The sequence below is a fragment of the Python bivittatus genome, unplaced genomic scaffold (genome assembly GCF_059951505.1).
Source record: "Python bivittatus isolate LINGU-HERP-01145 unplaced genomic scaffold, Pbiv_v1 ctg000080_np1212, whole genome shotgun sequence".
In the NCBI taxonomy this organism is placed as follows: Eukaryota; Metazoa; Chordata; class Lepidosauria; order Squamata; family Pythonidae; genus Python; species Python bivittatus.
In genome coordinates, this window is record NW_028277035.1 from 55,041,098 (window position 1) to 55,052,399 (window position 11,302).

The 11,302-nt window shown below is 40.0% G+C and overlaps 1 protein-coding gene across 4 annotated transcripts; it reads left to right on the plus strand.

Annotated features, from left to right (window-relative positions):
• The first annotated feature begins 201 nt into the window (after positions 1–201).
• On the plus strand, positions 202–8,316 carry CNBP (CCHC-type zinc finger nucleic acid binding protein). Of its 4 annotated transcripts, none has more exons than XM_088134128.1 (5): positions 202–224; positions 6,079–6,201; positions 6,391–6,482; positions 6,613–6,815; positions 7,185–8,316. In XM_088134128.1, the coding sequence occupies exons 2-5, from the start codon at positions 6,096–6,098 to the stop codon at positions 7,300–7,302; spliced, it is 519 nt and encodes a 172-aa protein (XP_087990254.1). In that variant the 5' UTR covers positions 202–224; positions 6,079–6,095; the 3' UTR covers positions 7,303–8,316. The 4 variants fall into 4 exon arrangements, with proteins under 4 accessions (XP_087990254.1, XP_087990255.1, XP_087990256.1 ...); XM_088134129.1 differs by having other exon boundaries at positions 203–224; positions 6,391–6,483; positions 6,617–6,815; XM_088134130.1 differs by lacking the exon at positions 202–224 and adding an exon at positions 231–392.
• Positions 8,317–11,302: the final 2,986 nt, after the last annotated feature.

The window sequence follows — 11,302 nt, forward strand, 5'->3', positions numbered from 1 at the left end:
TTGCAGTCCCCCCTCCCTTCGCGTCCTCGTTATTTCAGCAACCCCTCCCCTCGGCTCGGGCCGAAAAGTACTGGAGGATATTCCGGTAGGCGGACACCTCCCCCTTTTCGACGGTGCCGATTGGTCTGTCCTACTTCTGTCGTCGATGGGCTACGCGAAAGCATTCGCGGGATGCCATTGGCCCCGCGGTCGGGATAGGAGCCGTGCGCAGATCGGCAGGGCGGGTGAGTGGGGTCGTGTGCAAACCGCGTGTGGCGCAGCCAGCAGGGACTCAACGGTAGCGGGTGGCAGGGAGGCTAGCCAGGTCTTGCGCGCGGCTAAGAAGGAGGAAAGTCCATCGCCGAGCGGCCATTCCGGATCGAGCCCTCGACGGAAACGAAAGTCCGCGAAAGGTAACCGAACTGATGGAGTGGCTTGTGAGTTCGTTGGTAGTGGGGCCTCTGTGGGCGGAGTGAATTGAGGGAAGGAGGGCGCTGGCTCGTTCCGGCCTACTGCGCGGGAAAAAAGCCTAGCCTTACCCGCATTTATTTCCAAGGAAGGGGGATACCGGCGGCCCATCGCGGATCGGCCTCCTGTGAGAGGACTGAGGCGTTGGGTAGTCACTCCTCGTGGCCGCAGCGGGACCTCCTGGGGTTCCGAGGAAAACGGAGCAGGCAAGTCCCACTCGCGGGAAGGCTCGCCGGTGTATTGGTCTCGCTTCCTCCCCCCCCCCCCCGCCGGCCTGTGTGCGAGTCAAGGGCGACGGGATCTGAAGTTTTACGCGGGCCGCGTGTGCTTGGAGGAGAGGCCTCCAGTGACCGTAATAGTGCGTGTGACCTGATGAAAAGGAAGCGAGGTGGGAGAACGTGGGAACCTGGGGCCGAGGCGAACGCCTAAAGCGAAAAGCTGATCTCGGCCTCGCTTCTCTCGGGGAAACTGGCTCTCGCTGGTGGCGCCGCAGCCTTCTCCATGTGACCTGCGGCCTCCACGTGTTCGGCTCCCTAATTCGTAAGAAGCAGCATTTTGCCAGGGCTTTATGATTCGGGATTGGCGTGTGTGGCCCTCTTAGCTCACTTCGGCCTCCCTATCGCCGATTGATATTGGTACGTTACTGACGAAGGGTGAAATACAACCCTCCCGATCGTAAACGTCTTTGCTCCGAAGCCAGCACGATTTGGTGGAAAGTTCGCGTACCTCAGGCTGCGCCTTTAAGGTCCCGGCCGCAGTCGGTTTGTGGGAGATTTTAGGGTGGTTTGGGTGGCAGGCTCTATTCTAAAAATTTAAAAATAGGCAGGTACAAGCAAGAATTTTGTTGTAGCATTTTATATTGCCTGGGTTGGTTATGGCTTTCGAAGAAATAGACTGGAGACAACTTGAGATCAGTCAAGGTGGATACATCCTAAAGAGGTCAGTTAAAAAAATATTACCAGATAATGATTAAAATCTGAAACAGAAGTGACAATGGAGTATTACTACTTGAAGTTAGGGAGCTTAATAGCCACAACTGGGCAGTGGAGATCAGAATGTCAGATGTGCAATTTAATATTGGCTAAAGGCTTATGTTGGCCTAAAAAACAGGTGGTGTTTATCTGTTTAGTAGTGACTGTAGGTCCTTTGATAACAAGATGATGGCATGTTTGTGTATGCTGGCCGTAATTATAGCCTTATGTTAGAAAATAATACAGGGATACAACAGAGAATTAAACATTTGAGAATTCAATGAGTTTACCAATATGGGATTTACTTTTTAATAAAGCAGATAATAGAAGTGAGTAACAAGAATTGCACCCCCAAAAAGTTACACTGTTTTTTAAAAATAATTTCTATGATGTCCAAAATGGATCGACTAGAAAATATTGCCTTGTGATGTGCTACTACTTCAGTTTGGGAAAGAGGTAAAAGTTGCTGTTGATGAACAACAAGGATAATTGCTGCTGCTTTAATTATAAAGTGATCGCCTCTGATTTTTGCTTAGTGTACAGTTAACAGTGAGGTTACTTGAATAAATTGAGTATCAATACAAAATGTTGCCCAGCAGGCTTAGCAGGTTAAACTGTACAAAAATTGAATTGATTATTTCCAGTGGCAGTTATAATGCTTCCTTTTTGGCTTGTCTAGTAAAATCATGATAAGCTGTTCTTCCTTTTTCCTTCTGAAGAACAAGCAAAGTCCTTTTATAAGGGAGACTAATAGGTCCATACCACACCTGATCAGCAGCAGTGATGCTGTAGAATAAAGTGGTGTAAAATAATTAGTGTGCCCTTATACTGATAGCAAACATAAGTTTTGTGTACATTTTGGAAGAATGACTGTTGAGTGTTAAAACTGCTTGGGAAACAGTTGAAGAACCTGTCTGATTTGTCATATCTGCTTGGCTTCAGCTGGGCTGGTGTTTTTAATAGCTGTTGCTAACTAGTAGAATCATTTACAATCTGTGTGAAAAGAGTTGGAAACAATTGTTTTGTAGGGCAACATGCATTTTATAAGGAAGGTATCTTTCTGATGCATCAAAAGAACGGTGGCTAGGACATTCTTTTTATAGGTATACAGTACATGGAGATCTTCTGTAGATTCTATGAATTGTGGGGAGAGTAAGTTGCCATAAATGCAGCTACAGAGAGGCAGGATTGCTGGTTTACCACTAAGACCAGTGAAAATGTATATTCACACATTTTCACTGGCCTTAGTGGTAAGCCAGCAATTGTTCTTTCTGGATTAGCAACATATAGCACCATGAAAAGACCCCAAAAATGAATATAAGCACAATCAGTAATTAAAGTAAGTGCAAAATACATATATATCTGATTTCTCTCAAATCAACTCATTAGTAAGGTAATATGTTTTGGAACGTGAGAATAAGAAAGACAATAGGGCATATTTGAAAAAATGATGCTGTGTAAAAGTGGGGAGATAAAATAAAGCTGCTGAATTGTGCAGGCCTGAGTGTCTCAAATATTAGCTGCTAATAAATCAGTTTTTTTAACAGATCAACAATGTACAATATTGGTATCTTATTTGTTTTCTAAACAGCATAAATTTTTGCTTAGCATCTAAATTTTCCTAATTTCATACTTAGGATTTGCAACAAAACAAGAGGGGAGCTTTATGTAATAGGTCTTGATGTGTGCAGTCAAGAGCTTTGTGCAGTTCTTGCATGACAGTACAGAACTTTGAGATGCACATTCTCCACTTTTTTTGTTTGATTTTAGTAATACAAATGTCTTATTTAAGGATTTTCCTAGCTAGGACTTGTTTCAGATACACTCTAGTGCGAATCTGTACAGGAAAATAGTTACAACGATAAGCCTGAAGGAAGAAATTAGATCGAATGAGAGAATAAAAATAAGGAAGTATAGGAACCAAAAATACATGACAAAAGCCAAATGAAGCAGCAAATGAAAAGAATGGGATGAGATGTATATTGGTGGTAGTAGGAACCAAAGAAGAGGAAAGTAAGGTGAAGTTAGTAAAGGACAAGAGAAGTTAATTGGGGGGCTGCTTTAAATTAAGCTAATAGCCTTGATTGTTGTACTGTATTGTAGATAGCTGTCAAATGAATAATATACATTCTATAAGAAAGTGACATATCATTTGCTAGCAAGGGTTTTGACCCATTACTTTCATTGAACTTTACTGTAAAGAAGATTTTTATCTTATCTTCATTCTGAATAATCACTAGTAACTGGAACTTGTTTAAAAATGGGAGTTGGGTGAGGGTTACGTACAAAGGATTCTTAAAGTAAAATAAAAACCTCAGCAATAGTAAATCAAGACCTTTGAACAGTATGAAAGTCTGAAAATACGTATGCCTAGTCATACTTAGAGACCTGCAGTTTAGTATTTTGAATAATTGACACTAGAAGATACATAGCTAGTTTCATCAACCATTTTGTGGGGCTTAGAGGAGACAAACGAGTTGAACCAGAATGTAATTCTTTTAAATCTGAATAAATTTCAGGTCTTGTAATGATAGAAATAGACAAAGCATACGTTTATTTTTTTTATTCATAAAGGCTCATGTGCATAGTGAAGAATTCTAATTAGTTAACATTTGTTACTATGGCTATTTTTATTTATTTATTTGATTTGTCCCCGCCCATCTCCCCACAACGGGGGACTCTTTATTATAGGTTTAGTAGTTTAGAAACTATGAAAGAGGGAGCTTGAATGTTTTTGGATATGAGTTCAGTTATACTGGCAAACTGTCTTGCTCTTTACATTTTAAAAATAAAATTTGGTGGTCACCCTTCAAGATGAAAAGGGTACCTAGGTGACAGTACCTGAACTTGTAATGTGCTTTTTCCCAGTCAGACTCAAATCAGGCAAAGCTTAGACTACAGTGATTCATATTCAAGGAAAGAATATAGACTCCAACATTCATTGTATTTTTAAGTGGGACTCTGTTTTATCTATCCATGTCCTTGCTGCCTGTTTTACTTTAAATCATAGTACAGCACTGTGTTAAACTGATACCTCTGTCCATTTCAGAAATAAGTAAATAGCCAGAACCCAAGTGTTCTTATTAGTCAGAGTAACTATAGACAGGACTTTTAAAGACTTATTAAGCATTCTTAGTGCATGATTGTAAGAATTTAATGTTTTGATTTAACTTGATGCATATATGTCTTTCATTGACATGATCTTTTGAGAATAGAAATGGCCCATACATCAGATGGCTCTTCTCTAGAAAATAGGTAGTATCAAAGTGAACTGAGTTGCATGCTTCCAGGTATTACTTTTTTCAGTACAATTATTTTTATATGCCTCTTTTTCTACCCCTGGCAACAGTTGTATCTTCACAGAGATGATTTGATTTGAGCATCAGTAGTAAATGTGTATGTCTCAATTTTGTATTGGACTGTGTTAAGCAAAAAGACTAATTTTGTTTCCCAGTGTAAATAGAAGCTTTGGAAGTACATATTGATATACAGGTAGTCTTCAGCTTACGACCATAATTGAGACCGAAATTTCCATTGCCAAGCAATGTGGTAGTAAAGCGACTGCATCACTTAACGATGGCAACCAGGACTGCCACCGCTGAGAATCGCAGGTTGTTAAGTACCCACCCCAATCCAAGCCACTCCAGGTTTCTTGGTCCCTCCCAGCCTCAGGTAAGGGACTGCATCCAGCTCCCCCCCGCCTATCTCCCCCTCATCTCTGCCCTTTTGGCCAGAACCGTGAGGCAAATAAAAATCAGCCCCTGAGCTGCAGCACACCAAAAAGTAATCGCAGCTGTACCCACAGATTGGAACTGCCCAGGAATTGCAAGGAAAGAATCCAGAGGAACTGAACCAAACTGGGGTCTGACTTTGCCATCCTGCTCCTCCCTGCACCTCTTCGCCCCTCTTCCCAGCCCTCATTCGCCTGTTGGGTTTTTCCAGAATAAAGGCAGCAGCACCTCCCTCATTCCTATTGTTAGGCTAAGTCTGCAGGCAATGGCTTCCCTCCTTAAAAAATATCTGCTACCAAAGGAAGACCTGAAGGATCAAGGCAAACCTGAATGGGAGTCTGAGCTCCACTCTTACTCCCTTCCCCCCATCCAACCCTCGGATTTGCAAGAAAGATGATGGTTCCTTGTAGCCAACAAGTGCACAACCAGAACTTCCTAGCAGAGCAAATGCAGCCTTCCATGCGGGGCTCCGTTCCTGCAGGGGCCGCCACCTTCTTTGTCTCCCTGTCCAAGGGGAGAGCACCTGTCTCTAAAAGGCCACGCTTGCGTGTGGATTCAACTCCTGCAAGATGCTTCCCAGGGCAAACACCCTTTGGTGCCTTTTTGTGCTGTGGGAAAAAAAGTAAAAAGCAGAGTAATTTGAGATGGATAACTAATTGTGGGGACAGGAAATTATGAAAATTTAATGAATCAATTGAAACTTAGAGCTCAGTTTAAAAATAGTTTTAAATGATCATTGAAAAAGTTGCAATTGTTGTAATCCCTCATTTTTAACCAATACTTTAACTTTAAGCATTGTTTGACATCTACATATTGTCATGAATGTAGAGTTAATTCATCTCATAGTCCATGTGCTAAAAATAATTGGTAAGCGTTTTTACACCAATGCTTAAGTAAATTATTCTAATCAATGTTTTTCTCATGCTTAGAGAACCTAATTGGAGCAATGAGCAGTAACGAGTGCTTCAAGTGTGGGCGTACTGGCCATTGGGCTCGAGAATGCCCTACCGGAATCGGTCGTGGCCGTGGAATGAGAAGCCGAGGTGGCAGAGGTATCTTCCCTTCGAAGAATTTTTTCATGAGTTTAAAATACATACATCTTACCCTGATTATACTCTTCCTATTTGCTGTATGCAGAACTAAGTAGCAATAAAGTAGAATGTAGCCTTATTATATGGATTTAAATTGATATATGTAACTACATTCATTGGAATATTAATACTGTTTGTCTTTCTAAACAGGCTTCCAATTTATGTCATCATCACTTCCAGATATCTGCTACCGCTGTGGTGAGTCTGGTCATCTTGCCAAGGATTGTGATCTTCAGGAGGATGGTAAGTATTAATAAACATTGGAGAGTAAATACATTCTAATGAACTCTGTGATTAAACTTTGTGTTAAGTACATGTCCTACAATGCTATCAAGGTTTTATAGTCTTGTTTATATTCTTTTTCTTATTGTGGAAGCCTGCTATAACTGCGGTAGAGGTGGCCATATTGCGAAGGACTGTAAGGAGCCCAAGAGAGAGCGAGAGCAATGCTGCTACAACTGTGGCAAGCCTGGCCACTTGGCTCGTGACTGTGATCATGCAGATGAGCAAAAGTGCTATTCTTGTGGGGAATTTGGACACATCCAGAAGGACTGCACCAAAGTCAAATGCTATAGGTAAAAATTGGTACTAATACAACGATGGCAATTAATCTTATACTAACGTTCCAGAATGAAAGGATTGATTAACACACTGGTGTGTGAGAGCTTCCCCAGTTGCTTGTTTCTGTAAGCATCCCACAAATTTAATATAGATCCTTTATTGTAACTTCTGCTCAGAATTTTATGAATGCTGAAGTTGCTGTGTTGTGCTTTAGAATTCAGTATATGTGTTAATACTGTAGGTGTATGGTACATTTATTCTCTTGACCAGCAATACGTTTAAATCCACAGCAGAAGAACTTTAACTGCAATATTGCAAATGCTGCATAACGTTTCTGTAAATGTACTTTTTATGGGGCTAATGTTGGTTTTGTCTGATTTCAGGTGTGGTGAAACTGGCCATGTAGCCATCAACTGCAGCAAGACTAGTGAAGTCAACTGCTATCGTTGTGGGGAGTCAGGACACCTTGCACGGGAATGCACAATTGAGGCTACAGCTTAACTGTTTTCCTTTGTCGCCCCTCCTTTTTCTGATTGATGGTTGTATTATTTTTCTCTGAATCCTCTTCACTGGCCAAAGGTTGGCAGATAGAGGCTACTCCCAGGCCAGTGAGCTTTACTTGCCGTGTTAAAGGAGGAAAGGGGTGGAAAAATCGACTTTCTGCATTTAACTACAAAAATGTTTATGTTTAGTTTGGTAGAGGTGTTATGTATAATGCTTTGTTAAAGAACCCCCTTTCCGTGCCACTGGTGAATAGGGATGGATGAGTGGAAAGAGTTAAGTCAGACCAGCAAAGCCTCCCTGGGTTCCATGGAAGTGATCGTATGCAGGAGGAAATAAGCTGGAAGTGTCTGAACTTCCACAGTAATTAATTCTATTACAATAATGGCCTTGGATTGTCTGACCTCAGTAACAATTATAACACCAAGTATTTATATCAGGCCTTACCTAAAGCATATAGCTAAGTGGGATAAACAAACAATGCACATGCCTGTTAATGGCCACAAGAGTGAGGGAGAAATTGAAGTAACTGTAATACAATAAATGAATGTCTAATGCGAGGTAACAAGGGAATGGGAAACATTAAATATTTCAAACTAAATCAAACCCAGAACATCAGTGCTTTGAGTATACACAATTTGGAGCTATTCAGGACTTGAAAAGAACTGCATTTTCACAGAAATCAAGATGTTATTTTTGTATACTATATCACTTAGACAATTGTTGAGTTTCATTTGCTTGTAATCAGTTTTTAAAGTCAGATGGTAAAAGCAATTGAAGTCCTAGAATATAGAAATGTAATTTTAAACTATCAATAAAGCTGGAGGAGGAAGGGGAGTTTGGCTGAAGTTTTTTGTTTGGGGTTTATTTTTCAGGTACATGATAACATTACAGAGGTAAATGTAGAAGAATAAAAGCTGAACAATTGACTATTGTACTACAAATGTATTATACAAAGTTAATTCCTGTATCATTTAAACTGCAGAATTTGTTAAATACATCACTTCAGCAGCAGCATTTGCATTCTTTTTTCTCTTAGGTGACCATTGTGATTAAGTAGGAATGCTTATTTACCCCTTCTCAACTAACTATCCAGTAAGCTACAGTTCAGAATGTTGAGACAGATAAGGTATGTTGGGAACATTAAAGCTTGCAGTTTCACCAATGGTGGAATTGGGGAGAAAGGAATACTGAGACCATTGAAAGGATAAAACTGTGTTGAGGAGGACATATAGAAAGTAGCTTTCTGTTCTTCCCCTGCCTTTTAGTATCTAACTGGCTTAAATCAAATTGAAGCTATCAGAGTCACAAAAAGTAAAACTGCATAAAATTTAAGGTACAGATAGATAGACCATATAAATATTTTTTATGATTTATATAGTTTTACATAAGTGACTGAAAGTTGATCAGTCCTTTAGAGCTAAGTAATCCAACAGTATTGTGACCTAATTATATTATCAGAACTTGATCTATCTCCTATTAATAGACATAGAAATTCTGGTTAACAACACACTGAACACTTTGAGCTAACACTGTCTTTTTTGGGGGGAAAAAGGGTGTGGAGCCTTAAGATAACCAGTTCTCCTAAAGGTTAAGTTCAGTCAGATGATGATGACAATGATACAATGTGCTCTCCCCTATAAAAACATCTGGTTGCCATCATCAGAGTCTGTTTTCCTCAGGATGTAGATTTGTGAAAGTGAATCATGACCTCAGAAAAATGGTTGTTGATGCTGATAAGGATGGAAAAGGTTGTTGATGCTGATAAGGATGGAAAAATACAAAGTCATTATCAAAGATTTTGGCTTCCATCAATCTAGTCACAGAGAGTAAACATGAAAGTGCAGCAGCATTGTTACTTTTCGAAAGAATGGTATGTCCAGTAAAACCTACCCCAATAGGATATGCCCTGAAGTTCACAAAGAACTTCAGAATAACAGCAAAGGATTTTTGCAAGCTCCTCATACAGCCTCATGTCAGTATTAATGAAACCAGAAAAATAGTGAACAAGAGTTCACTTGGAGAATATCAAAGAGGAAACCACTGCTCTCCAAAAGCTTATGGTCAAACATTTCAAATTTGCCAAAGACACCCTGAGTGATGAAGCAGGCTGTTGGAACCATCCTCTGAGGACAGATAAAAATAAAACTTCCTGTCATTAATGAGAAATGGTATGTTTGAGAAAAATGAAACACTATTCTAACACAAGAAACACGTCCCAACTTTGAGGCATGGCAATGGGAGCATCGTGGATTTGGACTACTTGCAATAATTGAGAGAGCAATAGGTTCTGCATTGCATCGGCAAATTTTGCAGGACAATGTTAGAGAATCAGTGATCTGAAGCTTAAATTACTCGGTGATTGCAACACAAAAATAATCCAAAATACAAGTAAATCTTACAAATGAATGGCTGAAGCATAAGAAATTTTCAATTTTTGGAATGGCCAAGTCAAAGTCCTGACCTTTATCCAGTTTGTGGTATGATTTAAAACAAGCAGCTGATGCAAAGCAGCCTAGAAATATCATTTAAGTTGATGCAGTTCTGTAAAGAGGAATCAATAATACCCCCAATATGCTGTGCAGGATTGGTCAACAGATACAGAGAACATTTGGCTAACGTAATTGCTGCTAAAGGAGATCACCACCAGTTACTAAATCTAAATTTTCGTGTAATTTTTCTAGCAAAGGCATCATACAGTACACTGTATCTTGATTAATAGTGCTTAAATTCAGATTACATGTTATGTCACAGTACTGCATAATTATGGATAGTTGTAAAGATTTCCCACATCTCGCCACTATATAGTGTAGTCATTGAACGTGGCACAATTGTAGAGAGATGCATAAAAGATATTGGAAATCTTGCTCAATACATTCTTATAATCCTGAATGGAGTAAGTTGTAAGGAACTACACAATGCAGGTAGTCCTCACTTAACACCTACAAGTGGGACCGGCAAATCCATCGCTAAGTGATGCAGTCGTTAAGTGAGACATGCAAACATGACATGATTTTACTGCCAGCTTCTCCATTGGCTACTTGCCAGAAGTGCACAAATGGCGATCACATGCCCAAGGGATGCTGTGACAGTCGTAAATGCCCACCAGTTACAAAGCAGCCGAATCGGTCACATGACCATGGGGGCACTGCGACAGTTCTAAGTGCAAGGACTGGTCACAAAGTTATTTTTTCAGCACTGTTGTAACCAAATGGTTGCTAAACTGGGCAGTTGTTAATCTGTATTACAGTTACGGAATTTTATTATTAGCAAATGATTATTTTCTTAGGTTACTCATTTTACCCAGTTAGTGCTTTTATGACATGTTGAGCTTGATTTGAAGGATATTTTACTCTCCAAATCTGTTTACCCTGGCAAACTGATGTATAAGTTTGCATCATAAATACATCACTGTATTTTATGCCTAGAAACATGTATCTTGAAAAATCTACAGGTCAGCTAAAGACTTTGCAAGGTGTCTAGTTAGGTGCTGCTGAGTTGAGCTCAGTTTCTGATATCTGCATAGACAAAGGCTTGCCATGTTACCCTGTCTCTAACTTTTAGCTCTTTCATGGACACTCTTGTGATCTCTTTGATCCTGTTGATCCAACTTAGCGATTACCACCCCCTTCTATTTTCTTCATCTTCCTAACATACTGATTTCTGCTTCAACATATACTTGCACAAGGACTGTAAAAAACAGTTTGTGGATTAACTATTCCAGGCATGGAACACCTGGTCAGTCCAGAGTTGGCTTTCCACATTAGGGAGAGAGTAGTAGTGGTGAATTAATGATCTGAACAAGGTGTGCCTTAGAAGAGCTTGTAAATGTAATCCAGTGGAATTGTGTGAGAAGGGGAAAAGCAGAACTTGAATTCTTTAAAGCTTGCAATGAAATTAAGTTCTTATTTATTTATTTAAAATGCTGCCATAATCATCAAAGACTTCTGATGGTTAACATTAATAAATACAATATAAAATCAACTACAATTGTAGTAAA